Source organism: Thalassophryne amazonica, chromosome 15 (assembly GCF_902500255.1).
Source record: "Thalassophryne amazonica chromosome 15, fThaAma1.1, whole genome shotgun sequence".
NCBI lineage: Eukaryota > Metazoa > Chordata > Actinopteri > Batrachoidiformes > Batrachoididae > Thalassophryne > Thalassophryne amazonica.
In genome coordinates, this window is record NC_047117.1 from 27,631,254 (window position 1) to 27,654,352 (window position 23,099).

General features: G+C 40.6%; 1 protein-coding gene across 4 annotated transcripts in view; it reads right to left on the reverse strand.

Moving 5' to 3' along the window:
- npnta (nephronectin a) overlaps positions 1–23,099 on the reverse strand; it is a 198,362-nt gene that overhangs the window by 69,450 nt on the left and 105,813 nt on the right. For all 4 annotated transcript variants that reach the window (XM_034187626.1, XM_034187627.1, XM_034187628.1 and 1 more), the window contains one exon: positions 9,278–9,397. In XM_034187626.1, coding sequence (XP_034043517.1) covers positions 9,278–9,397 — 120 coding nt within the window. The remainder of the gene's footprint in view (positions 1–9,277; positions 9,398–23,099) is intronic.

Here is a 23,099-nt window from a genome sequence, read left to right on the forward strand (position 1 = left end):
TTCTTTCTCTTTTTGCTCTGTATGCACCACTCTGCATTTAATCATTAGTGATCGATCTCTGCTCCCCTCCACAGCATGTCTTTTTCCTGGTTCTCTCCCTCAGCCCCAACCAGTCCCAGCAGAAGACTGCCCCTCCCTGAGCCTGGTTCTGCTGGAGGTTTCTTCCTGTTAAAAGGGAGTTTTTCCTTCCCACTGTAGCCAAGTGCTTGCTCACAGGGGGTCGTTTTGACCGTTGGGGTTTTACATCATTATTGTATGGCCTTGCCTTACAATATAAAGCGCCTTGGGGCAACTGTTTGTTGTGATTTGGCGCTATATAAAAAAAAAAATTGATTGATTGAATTGATTGTCCTTAAGGCTTTCAACAGAGGTGTTTTTCCTGTGGCGGAGCGTCGCGGCGGCTGCGTCCCGACGCGCGGACCTGTCCGCACGTCTTTCATTAAAAAAATCTCCTTTAACAGTGGAATATCCGGATAAAATGCTGAAACCGACTTCTTCTGAAACTTCTCTGTTCTCTCACGACGTCCTGGATCAATAGAACCTGAAATGTGGAGGTTTTCAGCTTGAACAGGCTGATGACGCCGCCTGAGAGCGCTGCGCGACGTCTCGCACCGTGAAAAGTCCTTAAAGCGACAGAATCACCTCAAAATCTCTCATCAGCCGTTAAAATTTTCACTGAAAACCAGCTTAATTTTTCGAACCGTGTCCACTTCGATGTGTCTCACAGGTTTAGAAAAAATTTTGATCAAACAAAGCGCCAGTCTCTCAGCAACTTCTCAGACAAAGGAATTCCGACGAGGGGCTGGACGACTCCTCCCACAAGGAGTGCTCACAGGCGAATGACGTCACCGACAGGCGTGGAAAAGCTCACGCATGCGCACGAGGGTTCAAGCATGTCTGACGTAAAAACAAATGAATGAAATCCATATAGTTTTTGAAAAAAATAAAAAGGACCGTTACTTTATTGACAGCCCTCATATATATATATTTGTATGTGTGTGTGTGTGTGTGTGTGCGTGTGTATGTATATGCATTGATTGCAAAAAAATTACAAAAAAGTTTGTATTTTGTTAATTCATTAAACCCTAATACATAGAAAGCCACATATTTTATTTAATTTCTGTTAATTATTAAATGTTTTTTCTTTTAATTTTGACTTTTATACTAATCTGTTTGTTTTTAAATTATTGTGGTTTAGGTAAGCCATTTTATTGTTTTTTCATATATTTTAAATTTGCAAATACTTAAAAAATATATGGTTGGAAAGTGACATAACAATAACATCAACAACAATATATTATTATTATTTATTCACTGTATCTTCTTACTCCATTCAAGGGTCACAGGGGGTAGAGCATGTCTCAGCAGTTATGCAGTGTGAGGCAGGGTACACCTGGACAGGATATCAGTCTATCACAGGGCATTACAGTACTAATTTTAAAATTAAAATCTAAAAAAAAAGCTAATGTGTTGATACTATGCCATCCATCCATCCATCCATTGTCTTCCGCTTTATCCGGAGTGGGGTCGCGGGGGCAGCAGCTCAAGCAAAGCCGCCCAGACCTCCCGATCCACACACACCTCCCCCAGCTCCTCCGGGGGAACTCCAAGGCATTCCCAAGCCAGCCGAGAGATGTAATCCTTCCAGCGTGTCCTGGGTCTTCCCCGGGGCCTCCTCAAAATGGGACGTGCCCGGAACACCTCTCCAGCGAGGCGTCCAGGGGGCATCCGGAAAAGATGCCGAGCCACCTCAACTGACTCCTTTCGACGTGGAGGAGCAGCGGCTCGACTCCGAGCTCCTCCCGAGTGACCGAGCTCCTCACCCTATCTCTAAGGGAGCGCCCAGCCACCCTGCAGAGGAAACTCATCTCGGCCGCTTGTACTCGCGATGTCATTCTTTCGGTCATGAGCCAAATCTCATGACCATAGGTGAGGATCGGAACGTAGATCGATCGGTAAATCGAGAGCTTTGCCCCCCTACTCAGCTCTCTTTTCACCACGACGGTCCGATACAACGGCCGCATAACTGCAGACACTGCACCGATCTGATACTATGCCATAATATTCCAAAGATATCATAGAGTTTATAGCATTCCTTTGTGTAAAAATCCGTTATATGCCCTGAGGGCATTGGTGTTTATCCCCTGATTCTGTACTATGATGTACTAGATGAGAGTCTATGACTGCTCCTGGACAGGACGCCAGTCTAGCACAGGTTACTTCCTCAGCCACAAATGGTACCACTGATAGTTGGGTGGACTGGGGAAATGCAGATCAAATGTCTTATCACAGGACACACACAGTTAGTATGACCAGGAATCAAACAGAGGTCTACACTTTGATTGCCCACCTATTCAGCATTTTATATTGTAAAGTGTTGTAAACAACAATCACTATTGACATTTGATTGGTGCTTTGTATGTTATGTGACATGGATTATTTGTCCTATTTGTATTGTGTTGCATTTAGCGTGCAATTTGGTCCCATTTACTGTGCAAATTTTGTTCCATACGTTTTGTACAATTGCACAGTGCGAACCCCGTCCAAGCACACACTATGGCGGCAGCGTTTAGCTAAACACGGCAGAGTTTGTTTTGCTGACAGTTTGTTTTTCTAGGCTCTCTGGATATCTGAGACAATTTGAAGGCGCTAACTGATGGTGCTAATTCTTCTAACACACACGCACACCCACACACACACAAAAAAACAATTTCTGATGTGATTTTTCCACTGGACTGGATTCTTTTATTTATTTATTTATTTTGGAGGTACATGAAGTCAGCGCATGGCATCATGCACAACATTGTCAGAATTATTTTTGAGCTAACTGATTTTCCAAGTTGACTGGAAATAATTTTGGGACTCATGTTTGACTGTTGACATAAAAGCACCAGTGACGCACACCAAAATGTAAGTCCCATTTCTGTTGTTTATAAATTAATAAAATATCAAATGACAAGGATCTATTTAGCCGTTATATAAAACATATAATGAATGTTATTACATTCTTTCTATGGAACCAATATTTAATTCGGTGAAACCTGGAATGTTCCACAACTCGGCTTCACCTTGTTGAACGGAACATTCCAGCTTTCACATCCTGAAATGAATGTAAATCCAAGTAGAGAGTCCAGAATATGCCATCGAAAACAAAGAACTAATCATAACATGTGTCCATGTTAATAAAAGTGTTGTAACCTGAATAATCCATGGCCATAATATCTATTTTTGAGTACTGGATATGGTGAGGTGCTCTGAAGTCAGTCCCTCCTATGTCTTACGTGCTGTCTGCCTTTTCTCGTATCAGCTGCTTTGACCCTGAGGTGCAGACACACTCTTCCATTATTAGATTCCAATGTTGTGCACTTGCACCTTCGTGCCAGAAATCCTCTCTCACCCGCTTTCATCCTTTTTTTAAGACCTAAAGGCTCATAATCCATCTCCACCCCATCAAAGCCGCAGCACGCAGCATCGATGTTGTCATCTCATGTGGGGCAGATCAAAATCCTCTATAATGCAATAATACGTATAACGGATCAGATTTTGTTCTGGCTCTCTGGATATCTGCAGACCCTAAAAAGGAAATTAAAAGTGGAGCCGTTACTTGAGCTGATGCAGGCACCCTGGACTCCAGTTTGATGACGGAGGCAGTGCAGGCTGATTAAATGCTACAGTGATCTATTGATTGAAGCAGCAGCGGCAGGAGAACACTATCATACTACCATCACAGAGTAACACCTGGAAGCGTTCTGGATTGCCAGAAGTAGGGAGCAAATCAGGTTTGAACAGAGAAAATGAAACTCCCTCTTATAAAAGGTACTAATTAAAGGACTCAGGCTATCCCTAAATGGAAAATAATTATTGTTGAATCGGTAGTGCGAAGTGCACAGGCAGGGACTCTTCAGTCAGGGACCTGCACATACACTAGAGGGCAAAAAGATCGACTTTCATTTTCGTCTTCTTAAAGAGTAAGTTGTATGTAAATCGTTTTCTCAATTCATGTTTCTAGGCAATGGCAGTGACAATAAGTCATCTCCATGAGAGTTTAGCAATGAGCTTCCAATTTATCATCAGGAATTTCCTTCAGTCCTTTCAGAAAATAATGTCCCTGTGCCCCAGAATGAGAATATATAATTTCACATCTCTATCTTTAACACCCAGTGTTTTCCCTGCAGTATTATAGGCCTGGCAGGCCACCAGGCTAATGAAAACCCCCACCAGAAATATTTTGCTGATAATGGCAATAAAAAAGTATAGCCAATTATAAATATAACGATATTATTATATATTATATGGCTGCAACACTATGCACGCAGCCATATAATATTTTCCAATATCAGATCAGTTACCATGGCAATTGGACTGTAACGCCGTATCACATTCGTTACAAACCAGAAAGCTAAAAATACAATTAGAAAAACCAAGTCGAACATAAATATACTGCACAAATATCTAAACAGCATCGGAATAAAAACACACAGATTGAAAGCTTAACAGCTAACGACCGGACCATCTGTTCTTCATGGAGGTAAAGTGAACAGATCTGACTACGAGCCGTCAGCAGCTTTCATATTCAATTCAATTCAATTCAATTTTATTTATATAGCGCCAAATCACAACAAACAGTTGCCCCAAGGCGCTTTATATTGTAAGGCAAGGCCATACAATAATTACGTAAAAACCCCAAAGGTCAAAACGACCCCCTGTGAGCAAGCACTTGGCGACAGTGGGAAGGCAATACTGTAAGTTCAGGTGTTTTTATATATATATATATATATATATATATATATATATATATATATAATAGCCATATAAACAAATTATTAACCTTGCTCGCTTGGTCTGTACAAGAATATCAGAGTTGGTGTTTTTCACACGGACCTAGCTAACGCTCGGTCTGTACTTCCACCTCACTCTAATATTTTCCCGTTCAGACCTCGCACTCAGTTAATAATCTATTAATATCCATTAATTTGGATGTGAATCACTTCAGTGCATCCAGAGCACTTTGACATTGGTGTTTTGTTCTCTCACACAAAAACAACTTCTGGGCAGTAAATGTTATTTTTATAGTGATTTGACAGTGCGGTAACTTAAAAACATTAAGAATATTGTCTTATTATTTTTTATGTTTACGTTTTTATTACGTAAACATGTTTACGTGTTTTTATTTTTTACGTCGGCAGTAATGACACCCAGTTACACCAATCGGAGGTCACTAAAATTAATTCAAACGATTCAATATCGGTGTGTAACTTTGCAACAACAATGTCGGACTCTGTAGTTTTCTCTGGGCCCCTTCCCAATCGGACCGGGAGTGACATGTTTAGCCGCATGTTCTCCCTGAATTGCTGGCTGTCTGAGTGGTGTCCAAAAAATGAGGTGGGCTTCATAGATAATTGGCAAAGCTTCTGGGGAAAACCTGGTCTTGTTAGGAGAGACGGTATCCATCCCACTTTGGATGGAGCAGCTCTCATTTCTAGAAATCTGGCCAATTTTATTAAATCCTCCAAACCGTGACTACCCAGGGTTGGGACCAGGAAGTAGAGTTGTAGTCTTACACACCTCTCTGCAGCTTCTCTCCCCCTGCCATCCCCTCATTACCCCATCCCCGTAGAGACGGTGCCTGCTCCCAGACCACCAACAACCAGTAAAAATCTATTTAAGCATAAAAATTCAAAAAGAAAAAATAATATAGCACCTTCAACTGCACCACAGACTAAAACAGTTAAATGTGGTCTATTAACATTAGGTCTCTCTCTTCTAAGTCCCTGTTAGCAAATGATATAATAATTGATCAACATATTTATTTATTCTGCCTTACAGAAACCTGGTTACAGCAGGATGAATATGTTAGTTTAAATGAGTCAACACCCCCAAGTCACACTAACTGTCAGAATGCTCGTAGCACGGGCCGAGGCGGAGGATTAGCAGCAATCTTCCACTCCAGCTTATTAATTAATCAAAGACCCAGACAGAGCTTTAATTCATTTGAAAGCTTGACTCTTAGTCTAGTCCATCCAAATTGGAAGTCCACCCACCACTTTAATCATACCTTAGATCTTGTTCTGACTTATGGTATGGAAATTGAAGACTTAACAGTATTCCCTGAAAACCCCCTTCTGTCTGATCATTTCTTAACATTTACATTTACTCTGATGGACTACCCAGCAGTGGGGAATAAGTTTCATTACAGTAGAAGTCTTCCAGAAAGTGCTGTAACTAGGTTTAAGGATATGATTCCTTCTTTATGTTCTCCAATGCCATATACCAACACAGGACAGAGTAGCTACCTAAACTCTGTGAGTGAGATAGATTATCTCATCAATAGTTTTACATCCTCATTGAGGACAACTTTGGATGCTGTAGCTCCTCTGAAAAAGGGAGCCTTAAATCAGAAATGCCTGACTCCGTGGTATAACTCACAAACTCGCAGCTTAAAGCAGATAACCTGTAAGTTGGAGAGGAAATGGCGTCTCACTAATTTAGAAGATCTTCACTTAGCCTGGAAAAAGAGTCTGTTGCTCTATAAAAAAAAAGCCCTCCGTAAAGCTAGGACATCTTACTACTCATCACTTATTGAAGAAAATAAGAACAACCCCAGGTTTCTTTTCAGCACTGTAGCCAGGCTGACAAAGAGTCAGAGATCTATTGAGCCGATTATTCCTTTAACTTTAACTAGTAATGACTTCATGACTTTCTTTGCTAATAAAATTTAACTATTAGAGAAAAAAATACTCATAACCATCCCAAAGACATATCGTTATCTTTGGCTGCTTTCAGTGATGCCGGTATTTGGTTAGACTGTTTCTCTCCGATTGTTCTGTCTGAGTTATTTTCATTAGTTACTTCATCCAAACCATCAACATGTCTATTAGACCCCATTCCTACCAGGCTGCTCAAGGAAGCCCTACCATTAATTAATGCTTCGATCTTAAATATGATCAATCTATCTTTATTGGTTGGCTACGTACCACAAGCTTTTAAGGTGGCAGTAATTAAACCATTACTTAAAAAGCCATCACTTGACCCAGCTATCTTAGCTAATTATAGGCCAATCTCCAACCTTCCTTTTCTCTCAAAAAATTTTTAAGTTGTAAAACAGCTAACTGATCATCTGCAGCGGAATGGTCTATTTGAAGAGTTTCAGTCAGGTTTTAGAATTCATCATAGTATAAAATTTTATTACAGAGATTAGAGCATGCCATAGGTATTAAAGGCATTGCGCTGCGGTGGTTTGAATCATATTTATCTAATAGATTACAATTTGTTCATGTAAATGGGGAATCTTCTTCACAGACTAAGGTCAATTATGGAGTTCCACAAGGTTCTGTGCTAGGACCAATTTTATTCACTTTGTACATGCTTCCTTTAGGCAGCATTATTAGACAGCATTGCTTAAATTTTCATTGTTACGCAGATGATACCCAGCTTTATCTATCCATGAAGCCAGAGGACACACACCAATTAGCTAAACTGCAGGATTGTCTTACAGACATAAAGACATGGATGACCTCTAATTTCCTGCTTTTAAACTCAGACAAAACTGAAGTTATTGTACTTGGCCCCACAAATCTTAGAAACATGGTGTCTAAACAGATCCTTACTCTGGATGGCATTACCCTGACCTCTAGTAATACTGTGAGAAATCTTGGAGTCATTTTTGATCAGGATATGTCCTTCAATGCGCATATTAAGCAAATATGTAAGACTGCTTTTTTGCATTTGCGCAGTATCTCTAAAATTATATAGGTCTTGTCTCAGAGTGATGCTGAAAAACTAATTCATGCATTTATTTCCTCTAGGCTGGACTATTGTAATTCATTATTATCAGGTTGTCCTAAAAGTTCCCTGAAAAGCCTTCAGTTAATTCAAAATGCTGCAGCTAAAGTACTGACAGGGACTAGAAGGAGAGAGCATATTTCACCCATATTGGCCTCTCTTCATTGGCTTCCTGTTAATTCTAGAATAGAATTTAAAATTCTTCTTCTTACTTATAAGGTTTTGAATAATCAGGTCCCATCTTATCTTAGGGACCTCGTAGTACCATATCACCCCAATAGAGCGCTTCGCTCTCAGACTGCAGGCTTAGTTGTAGTTCCTAGGGTTTGTAAGAGTAGAATGGGAGGCAGAGCCTTCAGCTTTCAGGCTCCTCTCCTGTGGAACCAGCTCCCAATTCAGATCAGGGAGACAGACACCCTCTCTACTTTTAAGATTAGGTTTAAAACTTTCCTTTTTGCTAAAGCTTATAGTTAGGGCTGGATCGGGTGACCCTGAACCATCCCTTAGTTATGCTGCTATAGACTTAGACTGCTGGGGGGTTCCCATGATGCACTGAGTGTTTCTTTCTCTTTTTGCTCTGTATGCACCACTCTGCATTTAATCATTAGTGATTGATCTCTGCTCCCCTCCACAGCATGTCTTTTTCCTGATTCTCTCCCCTCAGCCCCAACCAGTCCCAGCAGAAGACTGCCCCTCCCTGAGCCTGGTTCTGCTGGAGGTTTCTTCCTGTTAAAAGGGAGTTTTTCCTTCCCACTGTTGCCAAGTGCTTGCTCACAGGGGGTCGTTTTGACCGTTGGGGTTTTTTCCGTAATTATTGTATGGCTTTGCCTTACAATATAAAGCGCCTTGGGGCAACTGTTTGTTGTGATTTGGCGCTATATAAATAAAATTGATTTGATTTGATATGTTACCAGTAGTCATCTGACAGTATCACAGCGTAAACACTCCCACTGCTCTCTGCATCAGTGCAGTCAGCATATTCAGTGGTAGGTGTCAGGCGTCAGACTCTGACACCTATTCCACAGACTGTGATTAGTTAAATATATATATATATATATATATATATATGTAGTTTTTTTTTTTCATGTATGAATGGATCTGCGGAAATTAAAATGGAAATCGATTTGAAATCCGCAAATCAATCTTTTCAACCCAGCACTAGTTTGTATGTTAGAAGTATGCAGCCATACAGAGACAGACATGAGTCAACAGAGACACACAAACACAGAGGAAAAAGCTGTCCATAGACACTTCCACCTCCTACAGAACAGTGCGCTGTGATAGGCCAGATTCAGTTGTGTGACATCATCAGGCACAGTTTTGTCCTTGACACGATCTGCTATTCAGTAAAACATTGCAGCCAACTTTATAATGCTGAAACAGTTCTATTTAAATCATTATTTGACTGAACACGGTGCGCATGGCCGAGCTGAACCCAGTGAAATATAAAAAACTCATACAATGAGAAGAGAGAAGAGTGTGTGAACAGACTCACTTCCACAGGTTCCATCAGGCAGCAGCATGTAGCCGTTCAGGCAGTAACACTTGTAACTTCCATACGTGTTCATGCACCTGTGTTTACAGGGCCTCGGCTTCAGTCCGCACTCATTCAGGTCTGCAGACGGAGAGACACGAGGTAAATGAGTAGACAGGATGAGAGATCACTCCCCCTCCCACGCCAGCATATTTGTCAGAGGGCAAAGGTTAAGATGTCAACTTTGTGGGACCTCGCTCAGTCATGTGAGTGCAGGTTTGAGTCGACAACGTTGTGTGTGTGTGTCTTTTGCACAGGGACGGGGTTTTCTTCTTGGAAGTGAAGGGTTGCCATGTTTCGACAGGCCCACAACTCCACTGTTTGATGATTTAACAGGAAGCCAGCGTCAACTGCCGACCTGCCCATTACCCGTCTGTGATGAAAGACTTGACTGCACGCCAGCTCACCGTGCGGCGGCAGCTTCACCATCCAGCACGCTTTAAGAGCTAGTTGTTATGCAAGCAGAAAAGCAGAGAAATCATAGTCACAACAGTGTGTGACAATCATATTTAGAGTTGATGGTGTTGCAGGACTGAGCAGAGAGGAATCCTGGGAAAAAAAAAAACATACACCCTGACCTGAACACCTGTTAAATGCTTATGCAAATTCAGTTAAAGACAACCTTCTAATTGCAGATGTATTGACTTGTCAAATACAGATGTAGGGAAGAAAATTAATGCCTGCGTTGTGTTTTGCTTGATGAAAACATTTTTGTACTTTAAAGCTACAGTGTGCAGGATTTATTTTTCTTTACTAGCAGAAATGAAATATAGCATCCCTAGCCATCTGTTCTTTAGTGCAAAATTAATTGCCTACTACAACAAATCAATGTGTTTTCATAAGCTTAGAATGAGAACTTCACGTTTGCATGGGGGCGAGCCCCCTCATGGAGACGGGACCCCTCAAGGATGCCGCCATTTTGCACTGCCATGTTAATACAGTAGACCAAAAGGGACATACTTACTTAGCCTTTCGGATTTTTCAGTGCATCCGGAACGACTGAAGAAAAAAGGAGTCCATGGTTGCTCCCTTATTCACTATCTACTGGTTGCTAGTATAGGGGTATAAGCTTGAGAATGCTCATTTTTGTAAAATAGACAAGAGAGGTCAAGAGAGCACAAATCCCTGTCACCAAACATGGAGGGAAACAAACTCATGGCCCTCTATGGCATAATGTTATCCGCATGCTCACCACTAGATGACACTAAATATTAGACAATGTAGCTTTAAAGCTGCTTGTTGGAAAAGTGAGCTGGGAACCAGACGGTCACAGGTTTAATCCTTCAAGCAGAAAAGAATATAACAATGTTTCAAAACCTTTTTTCATATATTACCCTATGTTTGTAACCTAAAGACTGATAAAATCATTTCCAGCACCAAAACTGTTCATTCACAAGAATAAAAATGTATATTACTAACGATTTAAATCATTTCTAAAATCACACTTCATATTTTCAGATTTAGTGCCAAATTATATCTTTTGCACAATATTATCAACATATATCTCACACTCAGAAAGCCAATATTGTTCTTAACCTTTTTATATGCAACACATGGGCATTATACTATATGAAAGTACCTTTATGGGGAAATTACTGAAGATATGGTAAAAGCGAGAAAATGCCCTCAAACCCCAAAGGGTTAAGGCATCTGTGAACTTTCCAGAAAACCTGAATAAACATCATCTGCTGATGAACTATGGCTCTTAAAGAGGAAAGACAGATGACAATCAAACTAAACCCATTTGCACCCTTCACCCAAATACCAGAGTGGAGTTGTCCATGACCCAAATGCGCACACACTATGACTGTGTAGTATTTGTCAAGATAGGGCCCTAAGTGTTTTCACAGAGAAAAACTTTCATTACCTTCTATAATTGAATTAGAGGGATTAGTGGTTGCTCTGCACATACTGAATCAGTCAGGGTAATTTCCACTTGCACACAGATTCAGCAAGCGATATTGCACATTCCGTTCCCCTTGTAATTATGATAAATAACTGCATTAGTAGAAATATTCAAAATCTGACATTTCAGACAAAAGTCTGAAAATATGATTAAAACTTTGTTTTGCAACAGACCCAGTGCTCGTAATGACAGCATGTTGCTTTCCAAATAGAGTAAGCAAATGCCAATAAATCACCATGAAAGTTATCCTACAAACATAGGAATGTCACATTTCATAAATAATAATATGAGTAATGTAGTAAATATTCTAAAATTATGTCAAACCAGTAAAATATGTAGTTCATCCAGAAAATGTAGTTTATGATAAATTTTAATATGACCTTTGTAAGAAATATGTTTGAGGTGAGTTCTTTGTTGTTTGTAGTGTTACTGTACTACTTGAGACACTAAAACCCGATGAAGTTTGTTGAAAGTAGATCACATAGAGAGACCCAGAGGTCAAGCAGGCCAATTCTACCCCGTATGCTTGTGGATTTGCTAGTCACCAGTTCACCAGGTCTGCATGTCTTTGGAAGAGGGAGGAAGCCAGAAAGAACCCATGCAGACATGGGGAGACAGACAGGACCAGGTGGGAAGTGATCTCACGACCTTCTTGCTGTGAGGCAACAGTGACAACCACTAAGCCACTGAGCCACCCATGGAATATTAAAATTAACCGTCATATGGCATTAATGAATAAAATTAATGTCATCATATGACATTAATGATTAAAATGAATCATATCTGTGATGACTGATAGAAGCCTTGAATAAACTTAATTTGTGTGCATAGAGAGTAGTGTTTGTTTTATTGTGTTATCTTTATATTATTTATGGGGCATAAAACCTGTTTTTAATCAATGGCATATGTCAAAATTATATGGAAAAATTGTTTGCAGTGTTTGTATGGACCCTAAGGGAGGATTCAAAATGGCCATCAAATAAACCCCATGGGATATTTAGAGGCAAAGGGAACATCCATCATTTTTAATTAGAGGCCTTTAAGGTTCCAAAAAAAGTATTTTTCCACAGAGTTGATGAGAACCCATTGCTGCTGATGGATTATCAAGGGTTTGGCTTTTTTGTTGTTGTTACTGGTAACTTGTATGTTGGAACTGTGCCATTTTATGCACAGCTGTAGAAGGCTGTAAGCAGTGTGGTTGTTTGTTCACTAGCACATGCTGTAAAACGTGGATGTGATATCATCTGCAATAAACACACTTTGGACAAAGTTTGAGGTGGAAATTTTCAAAATTATGCAACATCAATTCATCAAATCCAGAGGTAAGTGCCAGCAACAACACCCCAGGCCTGTATGTGTGTATTTATATACAGTGGTGGGCACAGTTCCGCCAATCCGCTAACCACTAATTATCGAAGATAATGTTTTCATTATTGGATTAGCTTTTCAGATAACTTTGAAAACCATTATGAGATTAATTATCTTCCGGTAAGTTTTGATCCGATAATTTTTAGGCCGCTAACACATTTTTGCAGATGTGCCAAACAAAGCTGAATAGTTAAAAATTTATATAATCTATAATAATATATAAGGGAATCTCTTTAGGGTCAGTGACCCTATGGCCTTGTTTAGAGAAGTGTTTCATAAATGTTAAAAAATTCATATATTTGCAGTTTAGTTGAATAATAAATTGAATTTTGTCTCTTATTTGTTTTTGTCTATAAGCACATGCAATATCAATATCAGTGCTCAGATGACAGTAGCTTCTGGGAAAGGTGCAAGTTGCAATAAACTGTGATGCCAAGCGCTAAGGATACATGCTATCCAGTCACAGCAGATGAAACTTTTTTTACTACTGAGAAAACATCATTGTTAGACTTTTTTAGGTTCAATGATTCCACAGCGTGTAGATGTTATGGCATCAGTGACCCCATGGCCTTGGCGGAGGTTTGCACTCTGAGTTATTTTGTTATTTTGTTATCTAGTTATTTTGTGATTTTTTTTTTTCCTCTGTACATAAACATAAATTAGATGAATTAAAGTCATACTTGTAGTATAGATTGTTCGCTTTAATTCAAGTGGATTAAGTGTTTCTATTTTATTTATTTTTTTAGATTATGTCTCTCACAGTGGACATGCACCTAAGTGAGAGAACTTGCAAAACTGCAGGGTGTTCAAATACTTATTTTCCTCACTATATATATATATATATATATACATATATATATATATATATATATATATACATATATATATATATATATATATATATATATATATATATATATATACATATATATATATATATATATATATATATATATATATATATATATATATATATATATATATATACATATATACACACACACATTGTAGTCTAAGCAGGGATTTTCTTGTCTTAGTCATCAGCTATAAGCCTTTGGTGCTGAAGTACCTCATTTTAATGTCTCCGGTTGTTTAACATATCTTTCAAATTAATTAAAAGTTCAGCCTATGAATGACTGAAGGAATTTGCTTCATTTCTTTTATACAGAAGAGTCCAATTATTTCCCCATCTTACCCAGAGTCATTTCGAATGAGTGTTTGGGTAGAGCTTGACGTATGGATGCTGATAAGACAGCGTGTACAGTCAGAAAGAAATGTTTGACTGGGCTGTATTGCATATATTTCATGCTTTTCACACCAAAAAACAAACAAAATGGAAAAGTTTCTCCTAACTGAGGCTAAATGAAGAGTTTGACAGGAGTACCAGGACAGAAAGGGGGAACCCCGAGTTGAAACTTCAAAGGGATCCATTAGAGGAACCAATAAATATAAATAACCTGAACTAAATTACACTCTGTGTTTCCTGGATACAGTATAAGCAATACACAAATAGACTTCATCTCACTGTACACTACATCACTGCACTGTAACAGGTGCCATCATTTGCCAGGTGCACATGTGCAGGGAGTGACCTCTGAGTGCCACATTCCTGCCACATTCAACAGACGGCAAAGATTTAAGTGGACACATGATGACGCGAACACCTCATTGTACCTTCTATTAATGGGAGCTTCTGTTTTACGAAAGCGATGTCAGCTGAGCGACTGTTAACGGAAGCTATTTGGACAGACTGTCTGCGTGGGGAATCATACAGAATACCACCAGGCTTAAATTTGTTTCATCATGATAAATACAGAACTCTTATGGATGCTTGAGTCTGATAACAGCAGCAGGCACAATTACAGCCTGTGCAGTGATTCGGTGAACACACTTGTTACAGCTGCTACTGATAAAAAACAAAAAGTGTGTGTGTGTGTGGGGGGGGGGTTTGAGGATAGAGTGCCTTTATTGGAGAGTGGCGTCAACTCAGAACGTGGCGCATTTTGGGTCTAACTGGACTGAATGACTCAATGGAGCTTTAATGTTTTCAACATTTTTTTAAATCATTTAACCACATACAGCAACACATCCAGGTACAGGTACTATCAAAATAAATATAAAAATAAATAAGCTATCAAATTTACAATTTATGATGATTTATTTAATTAATTTAAAACCTGTAGTAAAGAAGTTCATTCTGAGTGCCGGTCCCAAGCCCGGATAAATGAGGAGGGTTGCGTCAGGAAGGGCATCCGGCGTAAAACAAGCCAACCCAACTATGCAGACTCAGAATCGAATTCCCATACCGGATCGGTCGTGGCCCGGGTTAATAACGTCCACCACTGGTGCTACAGCCCAACAGGGTGCCGGTGGAAATTGGGCTACTGCTGGGCGAAGATGACGACGAAGAAGAGGAGGAAAACGTTGCCACGAACAGCGGGAGAAGAAGAAAACTAGAAGGGTGGAAATGAGAGTGGGGACTTTGAATGTTGGTAGTATGACTGGTAAAGGGAGAGAGCTGGCTGATATGATGGAGAGGAGAAAGGTAGACATATTGTGTGTGCAAGAGACCAAGTGGAAGGGAAGTAAGCGCAGGAGCATCGGCGGTGGGTACAAGTTGTTGTACCATGGTGAGGACAGAAAGAGAAATGGTGTTGGGGTCATTTTAAAGGAAGAGTATGTTAAAAGTGTGTTGGAGGTTAAGCGAGTGTCTGACAGGGTGATGAGTGTGAAGTTGGAAATTGAAGGGGTGATGATGAATATCATCAGTGCATATGCCCCACAGGTAGGTTGTGAGATGAAGGAGAAAGAAGATTTCTGGAGTGTGTTAGATGAGGTGGTGGAGAGTGTGCCCAAGCATGAAAGAGTGGTGATAGGAGCAGACTTCAATGGGCATGTTGGTGAATGGAACAGAGGTGATGAGGAAGTAATGGGTAGATATGGTATCAAGGATAGGAATGAGGAAGGACAGATGGTAGTTGATTTTGCAGAAAGGATGGAAATGGCTGTGGTGAATACCTACTTTAAGAAAAGGGAGGAGCACATGGTAACATATAAAAGTGAAGGAAGGTGCACACAGGTGGACTACATTCTTTATAGGAGATGCAAGCTAAAAGAAATCACAGACTGTAAGGTGGTAGCAGGAGAGAGTGTCACTAGACAGCATAGGATGGTTGTTTGTAGGATGACTTTAGAGGTAAAGAAGAAGAAGAGAGTGAGAGCTCAACAAAGGATCAGATGGTGGAAGCTGAAGGAGGAAGACTGTTGTGTGAAATTTAGCGAGCAGGTGAAAGAAGCACTAGTTGGAGGGGAAGCAATTTTGGACAATTGGAAGAGTACTGCAGATGTGGTGAGGGAGACAGCTAGGGCAGTACTGGGTATGACATCTGGACAGTGGAAGGAAGACAAGAAGACTTGGTGGTGGAATGAAGAGGTCCAGGAAAGCATAAGGAGAAAGAGGTTGGCGAAAAGTTTTGGGATAGTCGGAGAGATGAAGAAAGTAGACAGGAGTACAAGGAGATGCGGCGTAAGGCGAGAAGAGAAGTGGCAAAAGCAAAGGAAAAGGCATATTGCAACCTGTACAAGAAGTTGAATAGTAAGGAAGGAGAAAAGGACTTGTACCGATTGGCCAGACAAAGGGACAGAGCTGGAAAGGATGTGCAGCAGGTTAGGGTGGTAAAAGATGCACATGGTAATGTGCTGACAAGTGAGGAGTGTGTTCTGAGAAGGTGGAGGGATAATTTCGAAGAGTTGATGAATAAAGAAAATGAGCGAGAGAAAAGGCTGGATGATGTGGTGAGAGTAAATCAGGAAGTAAGAGATTAGCAAGGAAGAAGTGAGGGCTGCTATGAAGAGGATGAAGAGTGGAAAGGTCCAGATGACATTCCAATGGAGGCATGGAAATGTCTAGGAGAGATGGCAGTAGAGTTTCTAACCAGATTGTTTAATAAAATCTTGGAAAGTGAGAGGATGCCTGAGGAGTGGAGACGAAGTGTGCTGGTTCCTATTTTCAAGAACAAGGGTGATGTGCAGAGCTGCAGTAACTACAGAGGCATAAAGCTGATCAGCCACAGCATGAAGTTATGGGAAAGAGTAGTAGAAGCTAGACTTAGAAAACAGGTGAAGATCTGTGAGCAGCAATATGGTTTCATGCCGAGAAAGAGCACTACAGATGCAATGTTTGCTCTGAGAATACTGTTGGAAAAGTACAGAGAAGGACAGAAAGAGTTACATTGTGTGTTTGTGGACTTAGAAAAAGCTTATGATAGGGTGCCAAGAGAAGAGTTGTGGCATTGTATGAGGAAGTCTGGAGTGGCAGAGAAGTATGTTAGGGTAGTACAGGACATGTACAAGAATAGTGTGACAGCGGTGAGATGCGCAGTCGGAATGACAGACTCATTCAAGGTGGAGGTGGGATTACACCAAGGATCAGCTCTGAGTCCTTTCTTGTTTGCAGTGGTGATGGACAGGTTGACAGATTAGATCAGACAGGAGTCCCCATGGACTATGATGTTTGCAGATGACATTGTGATCTGTAGTGAGAGTAGAGAGCAAGTTGAGTCTAGTCTGGAGAAGTGGAGATATGCTTTGGAGAGAAGGGGAATGAAAGTCAGTAGAAGCAAGACTGAGTACATGTGTGTGAATGAGAGGGAGCCCAGTGGAATAGTGCAGTTACAAGGAGTAGAAGTGGTGAAGGTAGATGAGTTTAAATATTTGGGGTCAACTGTTCAAAGTAATAGAGAGTGTGGTAGACAGGTGAAGAAGAGAGTGCAGGCAGGGTGGAGTGGGTGGAGAAAGGTGGCAGGAGTGATTTGTGACCGAAGAATATCAGCAAGAGTGAAGGGGAAAGTTTACAAAACAGTAGTGAGACCAGCTATGTTGTGTGGTTTAGAGACAGTGGCAGTAACAAAAAGACAGGAGGCAGAGCTGGAGGTGGCAGAGCTGAAGATGTTGAGATTCTCTTTGGGAGTGACAAGATTAGGAATGAACATATCAGAGGGACAGCTCAGGTGGGACGGTTTGGAGACAAAGTCAGAGAGGCGAGATTGAGATGGTTTGGACATGTGCAGAGGAGGGACCCAGGGTATATAGGGAGAAGGATGCTGAGGATGGAGCCACGAGGCAGGAGGAGAAGAGGGAGACCAAAGACGAGGTTCATGGATGTGCTGAGAGAGGACATGCAGGTGGTTGGTGTGACAGAGGAAGATACAGAGGACAGGGTGAGATGGAAACGATTGATCTGCTGTGGCGACCCCTAACGGGAACAGCCGAAAGACAAAGAAGAAGTAAAGAAGTTTAATCTTCGACTGGACTGGGTTGCTTGACGTGAGGATGTTTCACTTCAAATCGTAGAAGCTTCCTCAGCTAAAATTCTTGCTCTGGTCGTCTGACTTCTGTCTTGACTCTTGTAGAGAAGAACAAAGAGAAGCCACAAAAGCTGGAGTTTTAAACCTAACCAGACCCCTCCTACAGAGAGGCAGACTGCTATTGGCTAGTGACTAAACAATTGTTTTAATTAGCACCTATTGTGCTCTAGTTAGCACCCTCCTAACGACAGGGTAGCTGTCCCTCCTAACGATGGGACTGACGCCTCTCCTGACATGAATGACTCATTACCATGAACAAAAGACTGAAACTGTTTTGACCTGAGTACCCCATTGTAAACAGTGGACAAAGCGTGTCTCAGACCCCGTCCCTGGTTAAGGGTGGGTTTCAACTGTTTCACATACAATGCCTCCTTCACCCCTCTCTCAAACCATTGGTTCTCTCTGGCTAAGATTTTAACTTCCTTGTCCTCAAACGTGTGGTTAGTGTCTTTAAGGTGGAGATGAACTGCCGACTGAGGTCCACTGGCGCCCTCTCTGGGGTGCTGGTATAGCCTTTTGTGTAACGGCTGCATAGTCTCACCTATGTAGTGTTCGTTACAGTTTCCTGACATCTGATACAGTACACTACATTGCTGTGTTTGTACCTAGGGATCCTGTCCTTAGGGTGAACTAATTTCTGTGTCAAGGTGTTAACAGGTTTAAAGTAAACTGTGATTTTGTGCTGTCTGAAGATCCTCTGTAGTTTTTCCCCTACTCCTGCTAAATAAGGGAGAGACACTCTTCTTCTTGTCTCCGTCTCCTGTCTGTCTGGTCTCTTTGTTCTCTGGGACTTCTGCACTTTATCCAGGGACCATCATGGGTACCCACATATTGTGAGGGCTTTCCGGACAAGTTGTTGTTCTTTAGCCCTTCCCTCTGTAGTTGTGGGCACCTGTAGGGCTCTGTGTTGAAGAGTCCTGATCACCCCGAGCTTGTGTTCAAGGGGGTGGTTTGAGCCAAAGAGCAGATATTGGTCGGTGTGAGTGGGTTTTCTGTAAACCACTGTCTGGAGCTGCCTGTTCTCTCCAATCATAACATCACAGCCAAAGAAGGCTAAATGGTTGTTTCTGGCATCCTCACATGTGAACTTGACTTGAGTCCACCGAGTTGATGTGCTCTGTAAAGTCCTCAACTTCCTGTTGCTTGATTTTAACCCAAGTGTCATCGACATACCTGAACCAGTGACTGGGACAGAGGCCCGTGAACAACGTCAAGGCTCTCTTCCCCACTAGCTCTATGTACAGATTGGCCACAATGGGGGATACCGGAGACCCCATCGCACAACCATGGATCTGCCTGTAGTAATTCCCCCTAAACAGGAAATACGTGGTGTTAAGTGTCAATGTGTCTTTATGTGATTATTTGTTCTATGTCTGTCTAATGTTTTCTTTGTGTGTGACACACTGAGCTTTTTGCACATTCATTTCCTATGTGGTTTTTAACTACAAATGGCAAATAAACTAATCTTGAATCTTGAATCTTGAAGACAGATCTCCAAGAGTTGGCAGATGTGATCTGGTGTGAGTTTGGTCCTTTCAAGTAGAGACGCATCCTCCAGCAGTCTGAACAACAATGTCACATCAAATGACACCATAGTTTCATCTGCCTCCAGCTGTAGGTCCTTGATCTTGTTCACAAAATCTTGTGTGTTCTCCACATGGTGGTCTGAGTTACCCACTAGAGGAGCCAAAATCCACTTGAGGTGCTTGGCCAAATTGTACATGATGGAATCTGTGCTACATACAATAGGCCTGAGTGGCACCTCCTGTTTGTGGATTTTGGGCAGTCCATAGATGCATGGAGTGGCATCCCCAGGGTACAGTCTGTAGTATGCCTGCCTGATGATGAGTCCCTCTTTCTCCAGGTTTTGGAGGTCCAAAACTGAGTGATCAACAGCAAATGTACATACACAAAAGTACACATATGAACAAATAACGGTTGTTTGTTATTTGAAAAAAAATCTGGAACTTGATAATTGATTAGTTTCTTTACTGAATGAAACTGAATCCAGGTCCTATATTTCATTTTTGTTGGAATAGGAATGTTTGGATATTTCAAAAGTGACTTTATGTTGGCTCACTGTGCAGAACTGACTTTAAAGTCACTTGGATGAGTAGAAAACCATCTTTAAATGCAAAGTTCTTGATATAACCAGGTCCATAAGAATTTTAGAGAAATTTTCATGTGTACATCACTGCAGTAGAACTGAAATGCAACATTTGAGATGTGCTTGTAGTATACACACTGTTAGCTTTAATTCAGGGGGATTGATGAGAAATATTGCATTAACAGTTTCAAAATTAAAACCAACATTCTATTTTCTGGTTTACTACAGTCCAGCATTAGGAGTCTCCAATTTGTTCAAAATGTTGCTGCCAGAATGTTAAAAAAAGCTGAAAGTTTGATCACATTACATCAATTTTGGCCTCTCTTCATTGGCTTCCAGTCTCTGTGAGGTCTGATTTTAAGGTTTTGTTACTAACTTATAAAATTATTCATGGACCAGCGCCTCCCTAACTAGCTGACCTAATTGCACCCTACGTACCAGCCCGTGCTCTACATTCTAAGGACGCAGGACTACTTTTATGGTTTGTTTGTTTTGTTTTGTTTTTTTGCTCATGCATTGTAAAAACCTTGTAACTGTTAGAATGGCCTGTGCAATGGGTCACCTCTCTGAGTCTGGTCTGCTTGAGGTTTCTTCCTCAATATCACAAGAGGGAGTTTTTCCTTACCACCGTCGCCTGTGTGTTTGCTCAAGGAAGTTGGTAAGATTAGACCTTTCCCATGTGAAGCACCTTGAGGCAGCTTTGTTATGATTTGGTGCTATATAAATAAAAAAATGTAATTGAACTGAATATGGCTACTCTGCCTGGAATAGGCAATTCTCAAAACTCATCGATTGTGTAGAGACTAGTGAGGGAACACAACAAGACAGTTATAGTCTCTCACAATGAGGCCATGGCCTATACTTTGGCAACCACTATAAGCACATCTTGACTGAATTGAACTGAATTGTGGTGAACAGGAAATCTTTTTTAAATTGTCACTATCCAATTGCTTATGGACCTGACGGTATCTCCTACCTGGAAGGTAGTAAACCTTCATCAATTGGTCAACTATCAACTAAATTCTAGAGCACCTGACGCCTTAGCACAGCGCTGTCTGTCACGTCAAACCCTCGAACAAGAAGATGAAAACAAAATGGATTGTTGTCTCCCGACCATGACACTACACATGTGAACATGCGCACAAACAGACTTTGCTTTTAAAATGAGCAGCATCAACCCTTGTTTTCCTTGTTGCTTTTAAAGCAGGAATCTCATTAACGCGGTTATATGAAACCATAGCAACCCTGTCCATTGTGAGACAGCGCTGAAACAGGTCTCCACTTGTCCGTCCCACTGAAAAAAATACAACTGCTTAACAATGGAAATGAGGGACTTTTGAAGTGTTTGCATTCTCAGACAGAATTCCACGAGCATCAGCAGCACATGCCAGATGTAAGACTCCAGCGAAGTACTAGACAGACAGAGACACACGCAACAGTGAGACAGAGAGCAGGAAAAATCAACAGATATGACCAAAAATTGACACTCTGACATGGCCCGAGAGAGGTAAAGAGCCACTATGAGGCATTCACTGTCAGTGTGCCGCTCAAACATATCTGATGCAAAAATGTCACCGTACATTCCCAACATGCCTCCATCATTTACTGAGTGACTCTGCTTTGACCTTCCTTTTTGGAGAAGCGGTTGTGAGGTCACAAGTGTCCTTGTCGGTGATGGTTTGAAAGGAGGCAGGAGGCAGGCAATCAGAAGAGGAAGAGCAACAACAAAACAACAACTCACAATGCTCCCTTGACGAAGAAATGAAGAGGGAGAGTGAGGCAGCAGAGCAGAGTAGCATGCTCAGCCTTCATGCTTAGTTCAAGAATTTTAGCATTTTTTTTTAAAAATGGAAATTTTGCAGAGCAAGCTGAAACCTTTCAGGACAGATCCAGATTAATGTGTAAAATCACATACTAAAAGTCCCCAAAAGTTCCCCTTGTGGCTTTTTCAAAATCCAAGATGGCATCCAAAATGGCCACTGTTTCTTAGGTAATGTTCTGATTTTCACATTTTTAGTGTAGGATCATTTGTAATTTTTTGTTTGTTTTTTGTTGTTGTTGTTGGTTTTTTTTTTTTTTGGTAAAGCAAAAACTCACTTTAAAGCTTTAAAAAAATTGGGGTGCCATTTTTCATTAACATTCTAAGAGTCCAAAATCCAAGATGGCACCCAAAATGGCCTCCATTTAGCAATAATGCAATATCTTTGCTAATACAAAATAGAATTACAAACAAAGTATCTAAATATAGGATTTCTGACACAAGGAAACCAATGGAATCATGAAATTACATAATTACATTATCTAATTAACAGGATATAAAAGGGCTGAATTATTCTTCTAAAAACAGTTGAGGTCTAAGGTTCTAAAAACATTCTGGATTCACACGCCATCCCAAGTCATTATAGAAACTTTGTATAATTTATTACCACCCTTGGAAAATGTCAGCTATCTATTATAAACACTATCCAATCTGGAACCTGTGGATCCCCACGGGCAACACGCTTTGTATAATCTGTTCTTGTTACGTGAAGACTCTGCCATGTTGGTTAAGATACAGTGAGGCAAATATGTATTTGATCCACTGTCAATTTTGCAAGTTTTCCCACCTACAAAGAACGGAGAGGTCTGCCATTTTTATCGTAGGTACACTTCAACTGTGAGAGACAGAATCTAAAAAAATTTCAGAAAATAACGTATGGTTTTTAAATAATTAATTTAGATTTTATTGCAAATAAAAATGGCACCCTTTTTTAATGTTTAAATCATATTCCAACAGAATCAGGTGTGTTTGCTTTGACCTAAAAAAAAAATACACAAATTTTTATTTCATGACAAATGAGCCTACACTATATAGAGCAACATGCCATGGGCAATGCTGTGGAATATCAAACCAATGTTACGATAATCATTTTCACATTTCCTTATGGATATTATAAAGAAAGTTCCAAAGGGCCTCACATAAATGTTAACTATTCTTTTCAAGTGTTGGGGGGGGGTATTTCTGTAACCTATATCACAGGGTCTGAAGCAACCTGT